Consider the following 26423-nt stretch of genomic DNA (forward strand, 5'->3'; position numbering starts at 1 on the left):
TAAAAATATATATCACTTTAAACCAAGCACTTCTTGTGTTGTTTGAATCATCTCCTGACATACTGTGGTTCATTTCTCTTTAGTGCAAACATCAAGAAGTCAAAAACAGCTTTGCTGCTGTGGTTTACTGACAGGTTCATATTAGCAGGGCTTTCTATTATAGTCACCTTCACTTGCTCTGCATTCACTCATTGAGTTGTCCTGCAGGCTGGTGTGTGTATGTGTGTGTTTGTGTGTGTGTGTATACAACATGACTTGTACATGTTTATGTGTGTGTCTAGTACTATGTAGTGCTCCCATAATGAATGACATAGTAGTCATGGACATACATCAACACAGCGACAGGCTGGCCAATGATGAGTGAGATCCACACTGCAGCGTTGCCATAGTTTCCATTCAGGAAACGACCCACAAACCAAGCCAAAGGAACCTGAAGAGATGAAAGTTCAGAGGTCAAAGTTTGTTTGTCTACAAGGTCTACAAGGTGTATAGGAGAGAGAAAAGGAGAGAATAGAGACGAGAGTCAAAGAGATCATTGTGTCTCACCTGAGCCATCATCCCCATAAAGGCCCACAGTCTGAACATCTTCAGAGGGACACTCACCAGGTACTGAGGAAGAAACACAGAGAAATACAATACTCACTCATAACTCAGAAGCAGTCTTTTTATGTTTTTTGTTTAGTTTTTTAGTTCTGGCACCTCTTGACATATTTAGATGTCCACCTGCAAGCCAGCAGCTCACAGCTCTTCATAGTGTTTGAAATAACACGACGTTTTAGTGTAAAATAGTCAATAGAGTAATTTGACAGTATTTACATTACTTTCTGAATTGTTGCCATCATGTAAATAAAACAACTGTCCACAACAGACTGTTTCATGTACAGACATTAGGTAAAAGTAAAAATGACAGCTGTGTTGAGGTTGATTTAGCAGATATATAGACTGTGTACTGTGTGTCACACAGGAAGACTGGATGCTGTTGGTTTACCTCGTGGAAGAAGGCAGACATCAGGAAGACGGCGGTTTGAGCCAGAAACTTGTTGATCCCCTTCCTCAACATGGGCTTATAGAAGTGTCTGTAACACACAAAGACACATGATTAAGCACATACAGAGACACTTGATACACTGATATTTATCTCTTACATCTGGCTGAAAATACCCTCAAATGAGTGGCAGTCAAGTTGATTTCTTTATTATTGAACTTTGGCTTTTATTTCATACAGACCACAATGAGAATGTGAAGTCAAAACATCAAAACAGGTTGTTGAGGATGTTAAAAAAGAAAATACTGAAAAAACTCATTATAGAAAGTTTGGTGCTCACCTAAGGCACCACTTGTGAACTGGGATATTCCAGTTGGCCCAGAAATATGTGACAGTCTCAGAGTTCCTGAAATGAAAAAAAACGGCAAAGTTTGAGAATTTGACTTTAAGACCATCAGGTGTTCTGAACGATACGCTTTTTATAAATACGCTTTTATTCCTCTGTGATGTGTGGTCTGCTTATGCACATGCATGATTGTTTGTATGTGCACACTTGCGTTTGGATACACCAATATTAAATATACATGTTAGTAAATTTAGGGGGATCACAGCTGAAAATATGTGGCCTTAGCACACTTGCTTAAAATCTGCCTGTGGTAATATGTAACATGTAACAGTGAGTGACTGAATTCCTTCGACTCACCACCAGTCTTTGTAGAACTCTCGGTCTCCAAACTGCAGCAGCTCTGCCACAAAGTTCATAGAAGAGTGGAAAAACCAATAGAAGAATATTAACCATATCAGATGGTTAGGGACCTGGGAGAGGAGAGGAGAGGAGAGGAGGGACGAGGAGAGGAGGGACGAGGAGAGGAGAGAAGAGGGTAGAAGAGAGGAGAGGAGGGGAGAAGAGGGGAGAAGAGGGGAGAGGAGGGACGAGGAGAGGAGAGAAGAGGGAAGAGGAGAAGAGGGTAGAGGAGAAGAGAGGAGAGGAGAAGAGGGTAGAGGAGAAGAGAGGAGAGGAGAGGAGAAGAGGGAAGAGGAGAAGAGAAGAGAGGAGAGGAGAGGAGAAGAGGGAAGAGGAGAAGAGAGGAGAGGAGAGGAGAAGAGAGGAGAGGAGAGGAGAAGAGGGAAGAGGAGAAGAGAGGAGAGGAGAAGAGGGTAGAGGAGAAGAGAGGAGAGGAGAAAAGAAGAGGGAAGAGGAGAAGAGAGGAGAGGAGAAGAGGGAAGAGGAGAAGAGAGGAGAAGAGGGAAGAGGAGAAGAGAGGAGAGGAGAAGAGAGGAGAGGAGAGGAGAAGAGGGAAGAGGAGAAGAGAGGAGAAGAGGGTAGAGGAGAGGAGAGGAGAGGAGAAGAGGGAAGAGGAGAAGAGAGGAGAGGAGAGGAGAAGAGGGAAGAGGAGAAGAGAGGAGAGGAGAGGGTCAAAGGGGAAGTTAGGAAAGGTGCCTGGGTTGAAGTTACACTATGGTTGCCATGTTGTTGCTACCTCTTCTCTAATACACTGATACTCACAGCTAACTTCAGGAGGCGCTCCACCATCCTAGAAAAGTCCATTTCCTGTGAGAGACACAAACAGTGATAACCCTCAATATCAACTATAACCAATTACAGTCTCTTGCTTCTTGTTCTCCTGAGAGCCATTTATGTTCATATACAGTAAAAACTGAGACACTACTGGTTTAACATCATTTGAATTCAATTTCAGGGCAGAGGCTGTTTGTAAGGCTGTGAGAAAGTAGACACATTAAATGCAAGTTAAAATAAATTAAGCTCTCATTTTGAAATGAGCTTGTGTGTGTGTGTGTACCTGGAATGGTTTCATTGAGTTCTGTATGGTGGGAACCATCCACTGGAAGACACAAATGAAAACTGCTTTAGTCTGCTTTGTGTGAGTGGTGAAAACAGATTTAAATAGGCAAATATTTCTACGACAAATGACTTCCTGTTGAACCTTGTGTTTCAATGTGTGTGTGCAGAGAACATCCTGAATGCTTCTCTGTGTGATTTATGTCATTTTGATGTTCAACATACCTGCTGTATCAATCCCACCAACAGTTGCATGAAGAAAAGCTACAAGAAACCGTAAGACAAAATCAAAAAAATGTTAACATGCATGTCTGTTCCTGTTTACATCAAGAACATATACAATGTGTGTGTGTGTGTGTGTGTGTGTGTGTGTGTGTGTGTGTTTCCTCTCACCATTTCAAAAAGTCTTCTCATCAGGAACCTTTTGCGTATTCGAGGTGACCGCGGGAAGTTGAGCTGGTAGCAGAGAGTTGGGGCAAAGACAAAGTAGTACATGTCTAAAGACAGACAAAGAAACAATTTATGCATTTATTATAATTCATAATTCATTCATTCATTCATTCATTATAATGTTTCATTTAAGAACTGTGCTATTTATCTCCATGTAGGCACTATGGTCACCTCTGTGGGTGAGGTTGCCTGGGTAGGAGACATGAGCATGAACTGCTGAACCATTGGATTGTGCCACAGATGGACCTGAAAAACACATGGAGAATGGTAATTAATTGGCGCTTTCAGTTTCACAAGCTCATACCCATGTTTTTCTACAAAAACCCATCAAATTTCATTGTAAATATTTCAAGGATTTCTCAGTGTGTTGTCTGTTTATCTCCTACAGTGATGAGATAAAGTCATCAAGTTGAATTTAGGATTAAAGTAGCTTCAAAAAGACACACAGCTTTGATCTCTGTTTGTGTGTGTAACAGTGTGTGTAACAGTGTGTGTGAGTGTGTGTTAGCCACAAGCTTTGGTTTGTCTTGTCACCACTAGATGGTAGAAGCAGCACATAATATAATGCTGTTAACATTTGTGTGTGTGAATCCATTTTTTAAACCTTTATGTAGCCAAGTTAGGCTTACTGTTAGCCACTAAGCAGTTCCACTGTGCCCTGCTCAAGAGCACCTCATACTGTATTCTACATGTGTTTGCCTACTCACGATCTAGATAACATTTCTTCGACAGTTTTTGTGCGTGTTGATGTACTTACATGAGTATGATCGGGTCAGTCTCCTGGCTTTCGCTTGTCTGATTTCTCTACACCACCTGTTGGTGTCTTGGTAGGAGTATAGCTTGAGAAACAGCACTGTGTAGATTCCTAGGGAGAGCACACCACCCACTGACACACACACACACACACACACACACACACACACACACACACACACACACACACACACACACACACACACACACACACACACACACACACACACACACACACACACACACGAGCAATAAATGACAGATGAAAGGAGCACTATGGAGACTAAAAACAGCTTATAGGCTCAATAGTTGTTAAATTATAACTCTTTATGATGATCTTAATGTAATTTCTGACACAGCCCACACATATTCTTTGTGTTAGCATCAAAATACACACATGCATTCATTCATATTCAAAAAGCTTTATTTATGTCTTATAAATACACCATGTAAACTTGTATATATTTAATATGTACCTGGTGTCATGGAGGTCACAGTGAGTACAGTGGCTGAAGGAAAGATCAACATGGATGTCAGGTTAAAAATGTGAAGAATCAGTCCTGTCATTTCGGAAATGGTACCCTAGGAATGATGACAGAAAAACAGACAAGAGTCACTGTAAAACATTTGATCTGTGACTATAGATATACTTGCATTATCTATTCCTTAAAGAAACACAGTGTTTTCAATGTGCAACACTTGATATAATGTGCTTTTTACAAATAAATGATTGCCCTTCAACTGATACTTTGTCGGAAATGTTTTAGATAATATGTAATCTAATCTGAACCAGGAGTGGTGTTCTTATCAGAGTTAAGAGCAGGTATAAAGAGGAGACTCCATGATGTGTAAAGCACCTGTTTCAGGCAAACATCCTTGATAGGAGATCTCTGAATGATAAATTAAAAACAAACCTACACTTTCTTTACAGTTCATCTAACAGTGCAGCAATATTTCTGACAAGATCTCTTAACAAGTTATGTTAATATACATTACATGTTACATATTATGTAATGTCAAACTTAAGTCTTTTGGGATCCAAACAAAGTATCTACAATAGTTGAAATTTGGGTCACAATATGTAAAAGAAAATGTACTAGGTCTAGGAAAATGTATGCAAATCACTGTACATACTCACCACAGCTAGACGCCTCTCTGTGTACAAGGCTGCTAAGATGAACACATTAGACGCTGTAACACAGAACAGACAAACAACAGAGTCATCAGCTACAGCGACACATAGACGGTTGTAGGTTGACACCATTTATATTTGCACTTTTACTGCATTGATAAAGTCAGTTGTTGCCGGAAAAGAGACAATATCAGCAGTCAACCTTCTTTGGGTAAATAAAGGGTGAATAATATTCAACACAGGAACTCATGCTAACAATGCTTCTTCAGTATATGCTATGTCTGAGCATCTGGCTCATTAAATCTGTATCCTGCTGTATCAGATCAGCCACTTGGGACATGGAGAGGCTGTAAAACAAATGTTTTATTACAATCAACAATAACACTTCATGTTACTGTGATAGAAAGTAATGCTTACTGATTTAAGTACAGGAAATACAGCAATACAACACCTGTTTGCTAAGTTCAACTTGAACATCAATCAAGGTCACAGAAGGACAAATAGCTGTAAGTCATTCACCATCTGTTCAGACGGCATTGAGGCAGTAAAATAAAGGCTCCATACCAATGATGAGGCAAGCTGCTGGCCAGCTATAGGGGTCCTTCAAGAAGAGAGACACTACTTGGATAGGGTCCACCAAGATACCATACCTAGATGAGAGGAGAGAGGAGAAGTCAAACTATTGATCCCACCAGGCATCATTTAAAAATACACGGCTGTATATAGTTTCATTTTTTGGTTTAGTTTAAGGTGTAAGATTGGTGCGGTCGGGTAAAGGTTTGGTGTGGTTGGCTGGACTTCACTCTGTTCATAACTACAGTGTAATCTATAGCAATGGGATCATTTTCAAACAAAAAAAGTACGACAGTCAGGTGAAAACCCTAGAACAAAGAAACTGTATGCATACTGTTTTCTATCTAATTTAATATGAATGTATATTTTTTCAGACTACACCCGGACACACCACGCTGACACTTATGTCTCAATTCTTAAGAAACAAACAAAGTACGTGTACTATAACACTGAACACGCTTGTAGTTGTTTGTTTGGAGAGATGTGCTTTAAATTTCTGATGACATTGAGTAATGCAATAAAATATGGAGTGGTGGTGAAGTGGAAGATGAGTGGAGACGGCCAGTTGTATAACTGAATGGGAGTGGGTTGTAACAGCACCTGCATGTGTATATAAATTACATAAATGTACGTTCGTGTGTGTAGGTGCATACTCACTTTATAATGTTCTCCAAGAAGAGGCGTGCATTACTCAGCACCTGAAAGAGAAGAGATAATGAGCATTGTATCACAGTATCAACAAGAGTTGAAATAAACTCTAAACTCTAGAGTTTAAGGTTGTTTTGTATCTGGCCATTCATTGAATCTGGGCCTTTGTGAACCAGATAAACATATTTTTAGCCCTCTGCTATAAATCTGCCTTATCATTTTCTTTGCTCACAGCTCCGCTCATGATTTTTCTGCAGATTTACATGTGTTTGTTTGTACAAGTTGAGTGAGTTATTATTAACAAGAACGGTCACTGCCCACAAAACACACAGACACACAGGTACACACACCTGTCCTGTGTGAAAGATGTTCTCATGCAGAGCAACATACAGAAAGAGCAACACGAGCAATGTAAAGTTAAATGGTTATATCTACATGATGTGTTTAAAGGATGTTTAACAACATGTTGCTGTCACACCCTGCAGCTGCCCACTCTGTTAAAAAGTGTCAAGTAAAAAAAGTTTATTGTTATATTATTTAAGTTCAAGGTCCGAGTCCAGCTTTATCTCAGCCATCAGTTATCTGAACTTCTCTGACCTAAAACTAACCACCCGCTCACAACAGAGAGCCAACACTGCATATGTATAGCATGTAAACATCTTTTAGATCATTTTTATGGCGCGTTCAGTACATGAGTTAGAAAAACAGTCAAGATAATGAGGACAGTGAGGGTAAGACACATGATAAGGTCATGCTGGAGTGATTGTGTGGCACCTCAGCCCACTTGCCTGCCAAGACCATACAGCAATGTGGTTTTTATTCAACTTTGTCTTTTGTCCAAACCAGTAACCTTTGCCTTAGTAAACTTCAGCATGGACAAGAGAGGACCATCACGTAGAACATGATTATTGGGACAGTGGCCTGTCTGAAGCATTTATAGAGAACATTGCAAAACCTTTCTCTTTTGTCCCCGTCCACAGAGATGTCAGTGTGCAAAGTCAGAAACAGAGCAACACCCTGGGAGTTGGCAGGAATTCACTGTCAGCAGGGGGTATATTAACTGAAGTCAGGCTGCCATTTCTGTCCAGTGGTACACTATTAATTGCAGTTAGGAAGTTTTTCTGTTATCTGATTTATAGTCTGTAATATCCAGTGCATTGCTCAAACGCTGAAATGTTACCTTGTTACTGTCACTTAGTATGACATAGTTTAATTTGTCTCAAGAGATAAAAACATACACAGCTTTGTTATTTCAGTTTACTGGTAGCCATCGATTGATGTTTATTTTTCGTATTTCTGTATGCAGACATTTGTAATTCTGTTATGTGAGACAATATTACTAACTTGGCAGTAACAGTGACCTTGCTGCTTCGGTGAATACGGGTCAAATCTCAAATCCATACTCATAATTTCAAAATGAATGTGTTTCTTTTTGATTTGTTGAGTCACATGTTCTTATCTTCTCCTAGATTAGAATATTTATACACTGAGTTACACAATTTCTTATCTGTCTTCATAATGATTTACAATTTCCTCAGTAATAATAACACGTTAAAATCGATTTATTTTTTGAACAAACAATACAAATGTTACCAACAAATGGCTGATAATATCTGTGTTTTTTCTGTCTGGGATTAGTTTTAATAAAGTTTTAGTAATTAAGCTGTGGATAGGAGACACGTATCAGATTTGGTGGATGGCAGGTTTAAAAATAGAAAGAGCTACTGTTGTTGGCTGAACATTAGGACCCTGACATACAAAGCTGGCCAGAGAGAACTGGTACCAACAAAGATAGAATGACATTTTGCATTGCCTTCTGTTCAAGATTTTCCTTCAACACAAAGCAAAGACTACAGCTGACAGTCAGCTGAACACTGACCTACATGAACAGTATGTTCTGCCTCTATATAACCAGTCAGCAGTTTGTATTCATAATCCAAAAAACATTTTGGAAAGACCAACAAAAAAAATTAGCTATTCATTTTCTGATGCTTATCCATCTGTTTTAACAGTCGGTTTATGCTCAGTGTGATAACAAAGTTGCAGCTGTAATGGTTTGCTTTGCTATGCACTGTCCTTGTGGTCATTTAAACTATTCACACGGTCTGTTTGGCTGCACATCAGAGGGAACAATGATATGAACCAGCTGAAGCATCAATTGTTTGTACCACATCCTGGGATGATTTTTGTGTCTTTTGCCAAATACCTTCAATGTCTGACTACATCTTTCTATCATCCAGGCCTGCTGAACACGGTACAGCATCTTTAAACACTAATGCTTTTGTTAGTTCACTAGCACAGATTTAGTGGAAAAAATCTAAATCTGCATCACATTGTGTCTTGTTAATAAGACCTTTAAACCTTGAAATGGGCAGGAAATGACAGCAGACCAAGGACAATCTGAGACACGGTGTTTGTTGGGTGCTGTATGCCAAGCTGATGGATCTGCAGTGGTATAGGTACTTTTCTCATGGGAGCCATTACACTATGGTAATGGTTCATTACCATAGTTCAACAAACAGGAAACATGAGGCCAGTTTAGAAGGCCAGATTCAAGAGTGCTTTCACAAACTAAGTCAAACTCCCTTCATGGATTCCCTAGTTACTAGATGGAAACATGAGTGAAGCACGCAGTTTAACATTTTATTCATCCTCCAAACAACTGGAGAAAGTCCTGTTCAACAAGGACAGTCCAATATCACACACAAACATGTGCACTTACTTCACAAGCACTTTAAGAGAATTAGAAGAAGCTGTTCTGAAAGAGACTAGTGGATTATTATTTTGCCGACCACCTACATTTCAAGGTTGAGCATGAATTGAATTAGTAATATTTGTGAACTTGTCTTAAACATTCAGAATGTAAAATTGAAGGTAAATCTAACAACACATCTAATCTCTCATCTCTAGAAACATGTGCTCCTGCAGCTGACATTTCAGGAATTTAGCCGACGGACCTGGTTATCGAGGACAAATTACACAACTAAGCTCCTAAATGTACACACACACACACACACACACACACTCAAGACTCTGTGGTTCCACTTCACACTCTTACAGCCTAATCCTGACGGCTTCCTAAAAACGGTCTGAAGCGAGCACTGTGAACTGTCCCTGGTGACCACAAAGTAGAGGACATGGTCGTCATGGCAATATAAACTTTCAAAAATGGAATTAATCCTGTCTCAGAACTGCAAAATTAGGCTTGATTTGACCCCCCCCCCCCCCCCACATACACACAAAAATACACACACAATAACACATGCACACGCACGTACACAGACACTCACATATATTGTACACAAACGCAGGGACAAATAATAATCCTTGTGCACGTGTGTGCACATAGACAGAAACATGCACTCACACACGTAGTCATTACGATTATGGCTAACTGGATATTTGTATCCTCCACGCCTATCAAAATACTAACAGTGACTGGATGTTCTGAGGCACTGCAGGGTGCCTTTGGACACACACGCACAAATTCAGCCATTGGAACAAGGCGGAAAGTTCACTTGTTCTGAAGTGACCTCAGCCCAGGGGACATATTTAACTGTGACACGTCTGTGATCAGTATTGCAACTTCAACAGAGACTGTGATTCTGCATCTAATTTACAATTGATAATTTACTTTAAACATTTACCCTTTATTTAACCCTAACTCTCATGTTGACATCTGGCTAGGTTGGTTTTGGCTGTGGCTTTTAAAACTCTTGCAGAGTCTCTGACATAAATGTCACAGAACAAATCTCACTCATCATGGCGACCATAGTACATCCTGAAACTGGCCTATTTTCCAGTGCATCTTCAACATAGAACTGCACATTATAGCTGCACATATGCACAGTATGTGTATACACTGTAGCATAGTCTTTCAGCTACTTTAGACCCTGCTAGTTTATTTTCTTGTCATATGTTCTTGCAAGCAGCTTTGGATGCTGCTTTCAAGTGATCCGTCTTAGATCGTACTAACAAGCTTAAGATTTCTAAGCATGAACTGCCACACATACACAGGCCAAAATGAAAATGTCCCTACTGGAAGATTAATCTTGTAGTCTCATATTTTATATCCATCAGGCATGCAAGTGATGTTATAATAATAATACTAATGGATGTGGGTAAAATTGTATAAGACAGTAAAAATGCAAAAGAAATGGTCACAGATGCTTTACACTCTATAAATCATCTCACTCCTGCAACTGAGGGATGACAGAAAATTCCTCCACTGTGTTCATATTGTGCTCAACGTATGATCATTGTCTGTGACTTCAATCCTTAGGCTATTCACTACAGGTATACCCGAACAACCTGAATAAAAGTGCAGCTGACAAAAAGTCCACTTCTGATGAGAGTCAACTTATAAAGCAAACTCACTGAGATGAAATGGTAACTAATCAACCCCTTAATCAAAGTTGTTGAAATGAGAAAGTACAGGAAATAGCCATGAGGAGGTATCTGCGCATGCATATGTGGTGAACCTACTTGTGTGAAGAGAGATAACATGAAAAGCAACTTATCAGACTTCTCACAGAAAATTCAAACGGACAATGTTTATGTGTCACAGAAAGCCACTGCAACAGGTCCAACAACACATCCCAGGAGGATGTGTACTGTACAAGTGTGGGCTGGCACTTCTGCTTTTGTTGTTAAAGCAACGACCAAAAGAGCTCATGCAGCAGTTAAATGTGCTAAAGTAGTTTATAAGTCTTATATACTGTATATCTGTTTGTGTGTGTGTGAGAGGGATATGCAACAGTGTTTGGAACGACAGATGTGACAACGTACAAGAAGGCCACAGACAGTAATTTCACAGTATTTATGAGTCATTTTTCTGCTCCCAAACATTTGAATGCCAAGAGGGGTAATATTTAGCTATGTCAGGGTCTACATGTCTACAAGTTGGACGTCACAGTGCAGTACATTTTCAGTCCTAAATGGACACATTATGTCGTTTTACTCACCAGCATGACAACACACCAGTTGAGGATTCCTCTGTAGTTGCTGTAGCCACTGGCCGAGCTCAAGAGAGACTCCTGGAGGACGTGACAGCTGCACGGAAACACACAGTCAACAGTTTTACTTTTACTTTTTTTAACTTTTACTTTTTTTGGGTATATCATATCTTCACATTCCTTCCTGCCCGTTTATCTCCACGAGCTCAGGGATGAAATCATTGGATACATCCCTCTTGTCACCCTCAAACCTCTGTTAAGGAAACATTCAACTGCATCTTGAAATTAAACATGACGAGAAGCGTTATGAAAAGACCAAGAGGATTGATTTTGCATTTTGATGACGGTGTGTTTGAATTTGTTTTGATGGAGGCTGTGTGATTCAAACTGACAACTCATACTGAGTCACGGTTACAGTGATTTAGGGTGGGGTGAGCTGAGCTACATGGTCGAATAAATTACAAATTTTACTAATTTGACATGACAGTGTTGCGGCGCCACAAATTCATATTTTTGTGAAACATTTAAGTGCTTCTATTTATTAACTGTATGTTTCTTTTAGTGGTATTCATTTTGACATAAAAAAAAGCCCAAGTTGGCATATCAATTATTTATAGTCTGAGTGGCTTTAAAATAAATGAATCACAGTCTAATGTTCGGTCCTACCAACTGCACCAGACAAGGAAAGACTTAAGGTTAGATTAAAATTCAGGTTAAAAGGGTATTGACCCCATTGTCCAAAGAACATTGTGTAAACTGAGGCTTTTCATCAGGCAAGAATTTCTACACAACCATATGTGACTGAGAGACAACAGCGCGGAGATGAAAGACAAGGGGGAGAAAAAACAAGGAGCAGGAAGGACAGAACATACCGTAAGAAGAAGGGAGAATCTGAAAAGGAATAGGAGGAGAGGAGAAGAAGGAATAATAAAAAGTCAGGAAAAGTGGATGGAGGAGAAGTAGAGGAGCAAGTACAAAGAAAAACAGGATAGAAAAATAAGGTGGGGGATGCCGTATTAGAGACAGAAAGGTGGACAAGGAAGACAGGTAAAATGAGGTGAAGAGATGGGGGTGGCTTTGGTGAACTAAGGAAGGAAAGAAGTAGAGGGGTTCCTCAGTGAATACCAGGACACACACATGGCAAGACAAGACCAGCAGAAATACGTGCAGACAGAGAAGTAGCCCGCAAGCACAGTATTGCAAAAGCCCATGCCATTGTTGTTTCACAGTTCCTGTAATACTGGAAAGTTACACTACATACCTCATCTAGTTGGCAAGACTCCAATGAAAGTAATTACAATCACTTTATTTCAGCATTCTGGTGTTGCAGTGTCACATGTCTTTAGGATACCAATCTTGACATCTTTAAGTCCAAAAGATGCGTAAAAGCCCAGCCAGACTGTTGGCAGCTTACAGCAATAAGTAGAGGCAGCTTTGCCCCTGTAGAAATGCATGTTTTCAAGGGTGAAGACATATCTAAAGAAGTGGGCTTTTTACCATAAAATGAAAGGTTATGTTTAGGGTAAGGGTCAGGGTGTTGTGTCTTCTCTCATAATGTCTGTTCTCACGCATACCTATTACATATTCTCTTGACATGCTTTGTATCCATACAGCTGTCTCTTTCATAAAGTACAAGCATCATGTAAAGAAAGGCTGCTGAAATGATACCTTCCTGTACGTGTAAAAACAAAAAAAATGCTATTTAAATGCTTAATTTGAATCTATCATGTATGGGCTTGATTTCTAAATGGACCTCCTACTCTGACAAAATTGCAATTCTTACCCAAAGCATCTAATTCATAACAGCAACAGTTGTGGCAGTTTGCTCTGTGCTTTGCTTGGATCAAATCAATACCAGTAGCATAAGGAAGTTTCTTTTATTCAAAAGGAAGGTGTTGGACCTTAAGACACAGGAAAGTGAATTTCCAAGACAGTTATAGAAGTTATATTCTATTATCTTGGTTTTCGGTTAATAGTTAAACCTGTAGAGTGCTATGTAACAGGACACTGTAGTCGCCCGTTAGAGCCCCATTTGATCTGAGGACAGCTCTGACAGACTAACCCCCCAGTGAAAAAAGAAACGAAGATTTTATCCAAATGAATAGCCTCAACCTAAATGACACACACTATAAATGAAGACAACAGAAATGTAATAGCTTGTTCGTGACATTTTAGTTAGTTTGCGTACGTAAACGTTGGAACGTCTTCTTTTATAAACCAACGGTTACCTGAGTTTCTCGTTGATATCTTCCACTGCACTCCTCTGTTTCCTCGGACTGTTTGGGGGCTGCTGGTGCCCCGACATCCCCATCTGTCTGTCCACCTTCCCGTTGTTACTGGCATGTCTGGACACCTCGTCCGTTTTGGCTGTAACGGGATACGGTGGGGGTTTATCCCCGGCATCGTGACATTTGCTCCCGTTGGCTTGTTTCGCGCTCACCGCTCCGCCGCCACCGCCGGAGATGGTCGTCCTCCTCCGGCGGGTTATGGGCCCTCTCATGTCGGCTCTGTCGCTCATCTCAGCGGCTTCAATCACGCAGTTTTTACCTGCCTGACATCGCTGGTTGAACTGCTGTCACCACATTCTCTTTGTGTCCACCCGTAGCTTCACATCAAGAACTGAATGAATAGTTGCGGCAAACCCACGTCCCAAGTCGTGTCAGCGTTGGAAATGATAAGGCGTTTCATCACTACTACAGCTCAAGGTGCAATTGTCAGTCGGGTTGCCAGGTCTGTGTTTCCAACAGACATCCCCCTATCGAGCCGAAGTCCCAATCCACTTCCGGATTAGCTGGTTTCCTTCCCACTTCTTACCTTAATGGACGGATATCATTGTAAAATCTGAACTCTTTGCCATAACAAAGATATATGCATAATTGCATTAACTTTCACTTTATGGGACTACAGGTTCCATGATCCTTTGGCAGGCTAAGATGTGCCTGAGCTTTTTTGTGTGCATGTACCAACAATCTCTCTATTTTTTTTGTAGTTGTATTATTTATTAATTTAATTCATAAAGCAACTGAACACTTTAGATGTGTACACCGTTTGTTTGATTTAGTGGAGTTTTTATTATGGTAAATTGCCCTGATATTTGCCTCTCAGACAGCATTACTAACTACACAAGTTCCAATCAATGAATGGGCACCTGATTATGATGTTCATAATAGTATGAATACATGGACAGTTGAGCAGTAGGGGCACAATGTGAAGGGGGAGACAATTATGATCCATGCCTAACCCACCCATTAGGCCTATATACTTTGAAGAAGTACTTCTAGAAGCACACCGGATCCAGTCTTGTCTTCTTGCAGTCTGGAGAAGGAAGTAACCTATATCTTCATTTAAATATGAAATTTGTTTGTTAGAGCCAAGGCCATAGTTTGGATTTGCCACAGTGAACAATTTGTTTGTAAGCAAGCAAGCGCGACCTGAGAGGCAAAACTCAGGGCACTTGGCAACCCTGGGAGCTTCTGTACTGTGCGTCCTAAAATGACCCTGTACCAAACACTCAGGAACTAGTTTGCAGAAGCAAATCAGTGGCATTTCATATTTCAACTGTATTGTGGTTTTTGTTTTCTTTAGTTCCACATGTAGGGTTCTGCAAGTGCTCAATATCGGTGTTATTTTCTTTTCTCATTTTTGTGAATATATATTTTAGTATTTTTTCACACTCAGAAGAGAGAGGGAGAGAAAGAAAAAATAGTGCACACAATACATGCACTTAAAAGGCCACAGATACTATTGTGCATATTAGCATCCGGACATATTATTATAAACAACATATTGTCCACATTAATATTCTATACAGATGCTATATAGCGCTTTACTGTCACCTAGTGGAAAAGGTGAAAACATTCAGAACAAGTAATTGTGCCACTAACCACATCTGAATCGAGCGAATGCTTTTAAAACATAAAATAAAACAAACACTGCTAAATATCGCTCAAATATCAGAGTTAAAAACTACAGTCAAGTCAGCTTGCGGTGCGAGTCGATAATCAGCCAATGGCATTCGTGCACTATGTCACATGTCGTTTTTGCCCAATCGCAGCGTAGCTGGGTGATTTCAGTTAGGTTGATTCTTTCAGGAACAGATGTTGAGAGAAACGTTCACGTAGAGCCAAATATTGTCAGTGTTTCTACCTGTTTAGAGACATATTTTTAATTTTTAATTTTGTCTATGGCACAACAGAAACGTGGTCATTCAGTAGACAGCTTTTAAAGGGGATGAAACGGCTCAAGAGGAAGAAACAAAACGCAGGAGTTGGGGCGAATGGGACTGGATCTGTCACCAGAGGTAAGTCAATCAACAGACAAGTTAGCTAGGTAGTGTTTAATAAACGTACATTAGACATAATTACAGGGTAGTCACACAAAGCTAGTTAGTCCTTTCAACCAGCCTGTATGTTTACTTATATATATATACTTAATATATAATGTACGTTTAGCCTACAGACAGACACTTGACCTGCCCAGTCTGTGTGGCGAAATGCCAGCAAACTTAATACTATTACTGCAGCCAACTGACACAAACTGACGTTACAGTACAAGACACGAATCACGAGTTGTCTGCTGTTTTCCTGATCTGTATCCAACCGCCGATTGTCTTTTTGTTTACACTTTTGTAGTGTAGTCTGTAGAGCAGACTTTAGCCACTTATCTGTCAGTGGTGCTTGCGTGGCAGCGTGTCAGACAGCTTCGACACTTAAAAAAGTTGCAGCTGGTAGCCAGACAGAGGAGGATGGACATCATTGTATTCACTGTACCTGATAAAACAAAAGAAAACAAAATCCAACAAATCATCACTCAACACTGGTTTAACCCTTTAAGCCATACACCTTATTTTTAATTTGTTCCAAACTTGCTGCATAACACTTGCATAACTGTGGTCATATATGTGACTCATTATAATCAGTCATTGCCTCTTTGTAATGGCATTGTTTGCAGGAAAGACACTAAACTGGTTAGTCAAAATAAACATTAAGTAGGGATTCAATAAGGAGATACCTCAAGTCTTTTCTGTCTGTGCAAATTATGTTGAGCAGAAAATTCAAAACAAAGTTCTACAAAAATTGCAAATGTCCTTGTAAAAGTCCTTCAAATGTTGAAAAAAAGCAGTGGCACTTTACAGTTAATGTATTACAAAACAAAAAACTATTATGATTTAATTGTGTGAATTATTTGTCCCTCTAGAAACTGTACTTCTGTGTATGTGTGACTGACTCTGCATATGTTTTTCATGCATATGATTACTAGCTTCTATTTATAACCCCAACGTGATGTCTCTCCCCCCTTGATGTCTTTCTTCTTATTTATCTATCTCTCCCCACATCCTTCTCCCTCTCTCCCCCACCTTTATCCTTTCCTCTTTCCCTTGCTTTTCTTCCCTGTGACTCCTTCCCATCATCTCTCATGGCCCTATATTTATTTTTTCTGCTTACCGTTCACCATATCACTTCTCTGTCTTTCTTTCATTCAATATTTCTTCCTCCCTCTTTTCTCTCTTCCTCCTCATCTCTGCCCCTCTTTTGCAGAACCAGATTGTGGGAGGAAACAGAAGTTGGCTGAGATCCATCAGGCTTTGATCAGGTATCACTTACAGTGTGCTTGTTAAGAAGTTACTCTTTCTTCTGCCCTGAATGGTGTAGCAAATTTTATTTTCCTTCCTTGGAGTTTGTCACATTCAGTCAAAACACCTTCTGGATGGCTATTTAAAGCATTCATCATCTTAAACTACTACAAATGAGCTATCTTGCTGCTAATTAGACTATTTTTGATGAAGAATGGCTGAGAAACACTGAAGTGCTAACACATAACATCTAACTATTGTGTTCTAGTGATGAAATTCAACAGATAAAAGATGTAGCTGTCTTTTAAACACCAGAACAGCAAGTGAACACATGACACTGGGTGTTAAGGTTTGCCCAGTAGATACAAAGCTCTCACCCCCCATAGCTTTCCCTAAAACTCGGCCTATATATTTGATATATATAAATCTAAAAGGTTTCGACAGTTTCTGTTGTACAAAAGGCCTCCATTAGCACTAGCCCACAGGATGTGTTTTCCCAGGTGGGAATGCCCCTCCCTCTCCTGCTCACTGTTCCATAATTAGATGGTATGCATTTATCCACAGACAGTGACCTTCATCACTCCCTACTAAGCTAATTTCACACATGAAGATTACTCACATGTGCGCGGAGGAATAGTGTGACGAGGATCATGAAGACTTTAGTGTCAGAAGGCACGTGGGACTTGGGGAAATGGCAAAGGAAAGCTCATGCAGAATTGAGTAGGCTGAGTTTGTGAATTCATGCAAAAATGCATTCAAAGAATGACTTAGAGAACTAAGATTGTTATATCTGTGTTTTTATATTTAGGTCATCTTAAAATCTTGAATGTGTATAACATTGGACAATCTGAATGTCCAATTCTGACTTTTGAATGTGCAGTGATCCAGTGGACATTGAGACCCTGAGGAGAGCAGCAGCTGGTAAAGGAGGACTTCTCACCGATGAACTGAGGAGGAAAGTCTGGCCCAAACTACTGAACATCAATGTGTACGATCTACCATATAAACCTGGTTAGTGGTTGATTCATACTAATATTTACTTAATTGATGTATACTACATAATACTAGTACTATAACAATAACTACATTTCTTCTGTTGTAGGTCGAGATGTGAGGGAGAACCACAAGGACTACAATCAAGTAGTCCTGGATGTCAGGAGATCCATGAAGCGGTTCCCTAAAGGTCTGTGTGTGTGTGTGTGTGTGTGTGTGTGTGTGTGTGTGTGTGTGTGTGTGTGTGTGTGTGTGTGTGTGTGTGTGTGTGTGTGTGTGTGTGTGTGTGTGTGTTTATCTCTAAAGATAGCAGCATATCTCCAAGTGCCATTTCTCAAGCTGTACCCCTGTACTTACAGCAACATGCAGATATCTGGCAGGGATTAATAATTAATAGACTATAGAGTAAAAGCTGCACCAGGGAAGATCCTTATGTCACAAGATGCCTGTGTTGTCAGGCAAAATCAAAATGTAAGGAAAGCAACAGGGAAAAGTGTCTCATCTAACTGAAATGTTGACTATATAAACTTTCCTGCCAGGAGGAAGCAACAAACTAAAAATGATCAGAAAAACTAACAGAAAAACAGGGAATGAGGGAAAGCTGGACTCATGATATTAGAACCTTGGTTTTGTTGATCTCTGTTAGTGTCCTAAGCTGCTCTTCAAATGCAGAGTTGTATATGTCTTTTTGCTGTTTTGGGTAAATACAGAACATGAATGGGATAATGGTGTAATGGCTACATGGTCGTCAAGGCCTCAATCAAAGTCTCTGAGAGTCTCTCCATCTTGAAATGTATGTGGTTGAATGTGCTGATCCTTCCTCAGGTATGCCAGCCCCAGAGAGAGCCGTGCTTCAGGAGCAGCTGATTGACATCATACTGGAGGTTTTAAAACGCAACCCTCAGCTCCATTACTACCAAGGCTACCATGATGTGGCCGTCTCTCTGCTGCTGGTAGTTGGGGAGCGGATGGCAATCGCCATGCTGGACACACTGTCCAATTACCATCTCAGGTTGTATATATATGTGTATATTTTAATGGATCCAATTATTCAATCATATTCTAAATTATTTAGCAGTAATATTAACATAACTTCTGTCTGTCTTCTCTGTCTGTAGGGATTTCATGGATCCTACCATGGACAGCACTAAACACATTTTAAACTACCTGATGCCCATATTGGAACAGGTTGATACAGAACTACATGACTTCATGATCAGGTACACAGACACACACACACACACACACACACACACACACACACACACACACACACACAAACACACACACACACAAACACACACACACACTAAAACGTGCTGTTGCTGCCCAAAGAACGCTATCACTTACTTATGTCTCGTTTCTTAAAACACTAAAAGTCCCTAAGCAGTGTTGCACTGAACACATGTTAAGCTGTTTGTTGGAGAGGAATCTAGCTCTTGATCCTATCAAATATGAATGTTGCTTTGGACATAATGTAATGTAAGTAACAACCACTAGAGGGCCTCAAAGTGTTGATTTTCACCTGTGAGATTCACAGGGAGACAAAGAGTCCAGTGTTTTGTTTTTGAATTGGAAGTCAATTGAAAATGCATCAGTAGTGGAATCATTGGGGAGCTCTCGTGTCAGGTGGTCCAACAGCTGTTTGAGAGGCTTTTCTGTCCCACCAAGATGTACACCATGTTTACCTTTATTTGTGAGGTGTAATTAGCCCAAAAATTGTTCATGGTCTATTTGCAGTTTATTGAAGCAACAACAAAAATGCATTTTAAGATACAACCTACTAGGTAGGTTAATATTAGGGTGTGTAGTGAGGACTGGGATTTGTAATGTTTGCAAATCAATTAATTGAGTACGGCTGCGTCAGTTCCTTTGCTGTCTTTTTGCTTGTTCATAATTGATGCTGTGCTGGCAACCTCCATATTTGCAAATTACCCGTCTACTCACATACAAGCACGCACAAAAAAAAACAAAAAACAGACGTTGCACTTGCAGAAAAACGTCAGGATAAAGAACATCAACTTCAAAGTTAGGAACGCTCTTTTTCTTTGAGCACTTCCACTTCCCCTTACCTTCCTTCTTATCTTTGCCTCTTTTCTTGTTCCTTTTATTTTCTCTCTCTCCCACTTCATGTTGTCTCTTTTATGTCCCTCTCATCACACGTGCTCTCTGCCCTTTGCTCCCTCTCTTTACCCTCCCCCAGTCCATCACTCCCACCGACTCCTTTTCACTTGTCACTCCCTTCCCCTTGTTCTCATCCTTGTTCCTCCCTGAATGTTCCTATCCAATATTTAGCAACAAACTCTAAGAGTATCCAATTTACTTGAGACTCTGTCAAAAGGAACTGCATATTTGTGTCAGTACACAACAAAGAAAGATAGAGATGTTATCAACAGCATGTGAAGGTAAATAAAATGTATTTTTCTTAAAAATTCACAAAACCATTTCTGTAGAAATTGATGGAGTGTTTCATGACCCCTTCATGATTAAGGCAAACTATTGAAGATCAGTTTACGAATCAAGGAAAGGTGTATGATGTCCTCTGTGGCTGTGGAGGAGCTTTGTCAAGTCTGTCCAGACCACAGGTTTTTAAGCAAAAAACTTTTTTAAAGACAGGCATTTTGTGAATCGTTGTTAGATCCAGCATATGTGGAGCTTGAACCATGCTAGGGATTAAAAGTCAGGGTATCTCAGGCTTTAATAATTATTTCTTTTATTCTGTCTGTTGTGAGTACCCTTAATTCATGGAAGTGTTTTTTTAGGCTAAGGTTAGCCGAATCATACCAGTGCATTTTTCATACTTTCTCCCACTGACTAAATATTGCTTATGCTTTACAGTACTGCACACCACTTTCTACCACTAGGCGTACCATTAGTTCTCAAAATTATTTCCTGCCTTCCATGCAGCCATTGGTCTACAGTATGAAAATCAACTTGAGAGACTTGCTCTTTGTGATGGAGTGTGATGTGATGGTCTTTGCCAGATGATTTTCATACCATACTAAAATGAACTCAAACTGCCTGGAAGATAAAAAAAAACGATATAATCTGCTCATATGTTTTCATATTATTCTACCTAGAAATTTTATTTGTGGTTATAATTATATTTTTATTTGATTCTCCTCTCTAACATATTTTTAGTCTGTAACTTACTGCTGCTCATCTTGGCCCGGACACTCTCGAGAAGGAAGAGGGGAAAAAAATAAAACATTTAAAGCACATCAGACAGTCCTTGTTAGTGGCCTGTGTGCTCTCCTGTTTGTTTACATCTCTTTTTATATATTTTCCTTTTCTTTCAGAGCGGAGGTGGGAACCATATTTGCACTGTCCTGGCTCATCACGTGGTACGGCCACGTGCTGTCAGAGTTCAGACACACCCTGAGACTCTACGACTTCTTTCTCGCCTCACACCCACTGATGCCCATCTACCTCGCCGCTACGGTAAGAAGGCATAGACGCCAACAGGAAATGAGCAAGAGTGACTTTGTTTTGTCAGTAATCCAGGGCGCTCACACATGAATACATGCTGCCAGTCACGCACACTCATACTCATGCACACAGCGAGGCAGAGGACTGTGAAGTCACTGGACTAGTTAATTAGATACCTCCTAATGAACAGATGAGAGAGAGAGAGAGAGAGAGTGAAAGAGGGGTACAGAGAAAAGGAAGGACAGAGGGAGAAGATAAAAGGCGAAAGGATGAGGGCTGCATCAGGAAACAGAATGATGAGCACAGCTGACTGATGTTTGACTGAGAAGCAGAGAAACAGATTGCAAAGGAAAAGCAACTTTTTTCACTTGTTCCTCTCTGAAACTTGTTCCTCTGGGTGCTCACATCAACTGTTTTGGCAGAAATGTTTACTGCTGGAACATGTATGTGTGTTTGTGGAAGTAATGTATTTTGTGTGTGTATATGCATCATTTTTCTCAGGTGTTTATTTTTTATTTTTTTAACTGAAGGGTTTTGTGCATGTTGATTAGTGTATACAATTGTGCACATTTTTGCTCGTTTGCGGTTGAAGATGTGTGTGTGTTGTGTGTGTTTGTGTGTAGGGGCTGGGCAGAGGGAGAGTTCTGTTTGAAGTGTGTGAAACAACAAAGCAGAATGTAGTTCATGTTTCCTCCAAGGCTGAGTGCAGCGCACAGCATGGGGGGTTAACTCTTCATCTGCCTGTTTCACAGCTAAGCACTCATTCTGCCTCACTGAAACTACCCAGCAAGCAGTATGTAGACAGTATGTAGAATCTTATTCATCTTTGCTCCAAGGATAACCAGAGTGCACAACTTCAGGGTCAAAACTCCTCCTCTCCTCGTCAGATTGTGTTGCACAGAGAGAAGGAGGTGAAGCAGACCGAGTGTGACATGGCCATGGTCCACCACCTCCTCTCCCGCATCCCCCAGGATCTTCCATACGAAGTTCTGATTGGCCAGGCCCAGGACCTTTTCGACTTGTACCCTCCATCTCTTCTGGCCAAGCGGGCAGCACTGCAGTCTCGCAAGAGGTGAGGGGATGACCCTAGAGACTATAAATGGTTAATAATAATAATGTTAATACTATTAAACAAACACATCAGAGATTGGTGCTCATTGGACACATGAGAAGACATGAGGCTTATATTGAAGAATTCAATTTAAGTTTCAACTTTAATCTGTGTCTTGGACTTTTTCCTTATATAAATCGAAGGTCTAATGATTGAAGGTGTAAACTGTTCTGTATAAACATTTTTTTTGCTGCGTTCTGACTCAAGTCAAACTGCCTGAGCAAGTGGGCAAAACTTAAAAGCACAGTGTCAGTAGTTTTGACATCTGCATATCATTTTTTGCCGGTGATAGTTATATAAACTGTTGTGCAACTACTTGTGAAATTTTTCTTTATCAGTTAATCAGTATATGATTTTTGATTAGTCCCAAAATTGTAAAAAAAAAAAATGCCCATCACAACTTCCCATATTTTATCTTCAAATTACACGATCAGAGAAAATCAGTAAAGCTGGAAACAATGAATGTTTGACATTTTTGCTCAATAAACGATCAATTTCAGAATTGTTGTCTATCAGGTTAATCAGCTAATTAGTTACCTTTCTGATTGATCCTGCACTTTTAATTGTTTGTGCTCAATGATTTAATCAGAACACATGACTTCAACATGACAGTTTACCTCAGAAAAATATTTTGAGGTGGCGTGTCTTGACTGTAGGTGGTGTGATGTAATTCCCTCAGTAACCAAGAGGGGATGCTCTAAAAACACATCCACACTCAGTGGTGCTGCTGACACATACAGGACATTTAGTGTGTGTGTGTGTGTCTGTGTGTGTGTGTGTGTGTGTGTCTGTGTGTGTGTGTGTGTAACCATGCATGTGACCATTTTTCCACATTTTTTATTATTGAGGAGGAAACTTTAGATGCACAACTACACGTTCTCTCTCCATCTGCCTCCCTCTTTGTGTCCGTGTCCTTCAGTGTTACTTACGGTCATTGTTCAGGAGAGGAAGTGACATCACTGACACAAGGCCTTGACTGACTGATACTGAAAGATACTTTTGTCCCATAATGCATCACTCCCATAGCTTCCTATATATAGGAGCCACTGAGTTAGCAGATCTCTCTCACTTTTTCCCTCCCCTATCTTTATCCATCAATTTATCCTTCAATCCATCTCTTCATGTCGTTCCAGCTGTTCATGCTTCACCTTAGACACGACTCTGTTCTCCATCATCAACTAACCCTCCCTCCCTGTTTTTCCATCCTTCTCTTCCTCTGTTTTCTTTCTCCAGTCTGTCCATCAGCACCTTCCAGGCGTTTCAGCTCTCCACCCTCCACCAGAGGCCTGACTCTGTTCTCCAGCGCCTCACCAAGGCCCAGGGCTCCGCCACCTCCAGACATGGTAAAAATAGTGACTGTAATCTTATTACTGACTCTGAGGAAGGACTCCACTCATACAGACAGTACAGACACATGAGTGAAGTAAAAGCGTATTCTAGTTGGATACTCTTTGAAGTTGGGGGGAAGATGAATATTGACTGTGAGATTGTAAGAATAAACATTTCAGCCTGACCATCAAAATCGTTTGATGGATCCACAGAACACAATTCTTCAGTAAACAGTAAATATGTCATCCTCAACAAACGCTGCTCCCCTTTGGGCCAATCAATAACAAGTAAACAAATGATGTACTACCCCCATCAGGCCAATCAAGTGCACATTAAAATATGCCAGAACAGAACAAAGAGGTGCTTTATTCCCGTCGGTTTTATGAAAATCTGATCAGTGGCGTCTGACATATTGCCTGTGATGTACAGGCAATCAAAAATATGCTATAACATTCCCCTCAGGCCAAATGGTGTAATATTAAAATTGATGCTCATCATTTCCTGTAGTTTCATCAAAATTCAATTAGCAGAAACAGAAAGAGGGCTGATCCATAGAGCCTCCTGATTTCACTGTGGCAGACAATGACTGGGAGTCAGTGAGACAACCTGGTGTCTAAATGTTGAACAAGTGATAATAATGGCTGACGGGTGGACTTAAAAGTTATAATCCCTAAGATTTTTTATTATATCAAACCCTGTTTCTGATACTATTTATGAGCTGCATTTGTGGGCAGTAGCCATTCAAACTGTTTGCATTCTGTAACTTCCTCACCATAAACTATAGTAGTGTTAAGATATTCTCCACAGTGTCTCAGTACACAGACCTTTTATACAGCCTGTTCAAGGCGGGAATGTTGCACTTTTATTCTGTCTCACCGTCTGGATGAAACGCACGAACACGGAACGGGAGGGGGCGTTGTTCTGCCGTTAAGCCGGCAGCGGAGATAGTAACAGAGCTGAATCAACGTCTATGTAAAATGGGGGACAATGCGGCTGGTGATATCACTGTTGGGGGTGGTTGATCCAACATAGTCTCAACATAACACCCATCTGTGGTGCTGGAGGTTGTCATAAGTGCAAAACACTTGAAACTTTAAATCACAGAGGGCAGTGAAAAAGTGGCTCTCAGACTGGTATCAATCAACTCTTTAAAGCAACATGGCCTGATGAATCCTCACAGTCCATGGTTTGTTTGGCTGAGCAGTAAAACCAATACACAAGCTTTTCCTCTTGTCCTTTTATGAAAGGTGTGTTTGCTGCCCCCAGTGGTAAGTGGAGTTTATGTCTATTTTGGCCTGTAGTTAATTACAGCGTGAGTACTGCTACACAAAGATCAAGGAGCAGGACTGGTTGTTTATACTTAATTTATTTTTGTGTATTATTGCTTTTGCTCCCTCCTTGTCTCTACTCCTAGTGTTTTGACATCCCTTGACCCCCTTTTTGTTTTCAATTGCACTAACAAAATGCAGCTTGATCCTCCTTTGGTTCAGCTTCCAGCATTTTGAATCCTCTTGACCCCTCCATGTCTCCCCCTCCTCCTTGTTCTGTGTCCGTATCCTCTCGACACTCAGGCCTGGAAGCGGCTTTGCCCCGGGAGCGAGGCCAGCTGTGGGGGAGGGGGAACAGGATGGTGAAGATGGCAGTGTGGGGGCTGTCCGCTACGCTCGGGGCAGCCGTGTTTGCTGTGGCCCAGACGGCTATGGACTGGGGACCTGAGGTGTTACTACAACTGTTCTGATGTGGCGGTGGGGATTTAGACTGTCAGACACACACACTGACACATGGTGACAGCAGACACACATCTGCTCTTCAGATGGATTAACAATGAACAAACATACATACACAAACAAAGATGTTGAAGACTTGAAGCCTCTCGTTGAAGTCTCTCTTGCTGAGAAGAAGCGTTGGAGAAAAGCGGGAGGGGGTCAGTTATCCCAGTGCCAAACAGGTTGTTGCTACTCAACCACGATGAACATATGTTAACCACTAGCCAGCCTCAGGATGTGTGTGCATGTGTGTTAGTGGGTGTATGTGTGTTGTATCTTTCTGAGCGAGTATCCCAGACCACATACCACATGTGAGCATGGATGGATAAATGAACAGGCCTATAGCTTTTTCAAAAACGACACTTGGGCCCCAAAGCCTCTGTGTGAAGTGACCATTAACGTTTCTTTTTGAAAAGTTAATTTAACGACCACAACGAGACCAAAAAGACCACAAAGCTACACAAAATGACTACAAAAGCGACAACAAATGACTTCAAAGGACACCAAATGACCACAAAGAGAGGCAAAACGACTACAAAAGTGAAACAAAATGACAACAAAGAGACCCAAAGCAACGACAAAGAAAAACAAAATGACCACAAAGAGACGCAAAACGACTTCAAAGGACACAAAACGAGTACAAAGAGACACATAATGACCACAAAGAGACACAAAACAACCACAAAGAAAAACAAAACGACCACAAAGAGACACATAATGACCACAAATAGATGCAAAACAACCACAAAGAGACACAATTTGACTACAAAGAGACACTAATTGACTATAAAGAGACACAAAATTACTTCAAAGAGACGTAGTTCCGTGTCTCTTCCAGTCTGGGGCTCTTGCTCCTATGTAGGAGGAGCATGTTTGTGCCCGGGGGCCCATTGTCTCATAATCTGTCCATGCATGTGCAACACTAA

General features: G+C 40.6%; 2 protein-coding genes across 2 annotated transcripts; one reads left to right on the top strand and one right to left on the bottom strand.

The window, feature by feature from the left end:
- Positions 1–283: 283 nt before the first annotated feature.
- dgat1a (diacylglycerol O-acyltransferase 1a) lies at positions 284–13815 on the bottom strand. Its single transcript, XM_070921785.1, has 17 exons — positions 13526–13815; positions 11307–11394; positions 6352–6392; positions 5686–5771; positions 5128–5180; positions 4466–4571; positions 3994–4122; positions 3408–3482; positions 3180–3283; positions 3012–3050; positions 2788–2829; positions 2493–2537; positions 1689–1801; positions 1326–1391; positions 989–1076; positions 547–609; positions 284–430 (listed from the first exon to the last, which is right to left on the bottom strand). The coding sequence occupies exons 1-17, from the start codon at positions 13813–13815 to the stop codon at positions 284–286; spliced, it is 1575 nt and encodes a 524-aa protein (XP_070777886.1).
- Positions 13816–15456: 1641 nt separating this feature from the next.
- LOC139299072 (TBC1 domain family member 20) lies at positions 15457–25469 on the top strand. The gene is made up of 10 exons (XM_070921954.1): positions 15457–15597; positions 16835–16889; positions 17750–17880; positions 17972–18052; positions 18688–18874; positions 18981–19082; positions 21162–21303; positions 22179–22363; positions 23636–23724; positions 25303–25469. Exons 1-10 carry the CDS (start codon positions 15528–15530, stop codon positions 25467–25469), a joined length of 1209 nt encoding a protein of 402 aa, XP_070778055.1. The 5' UTR covers positions 15457–15527.
- Positions 25470–26423: the final 954 nt, after the last annotated feature.

Source organism: Enoplosus armatus, chromosome 16 (genome assembly GCF_043641665.1).
Source record: "Enoplosus armatus isolate fEnoArm2 chromosome 16, fEnoArm2.hap1, whole genome shotgun sequence".
In the NCBI taxonomy this organism is placed as follows: domain Eukaryota; kingdom Metazoa; phylum Chordata; class Actinopteri; order Centrarchiformes; family Enoplosidae; genus Enoplosus; species Enoplosus armatus.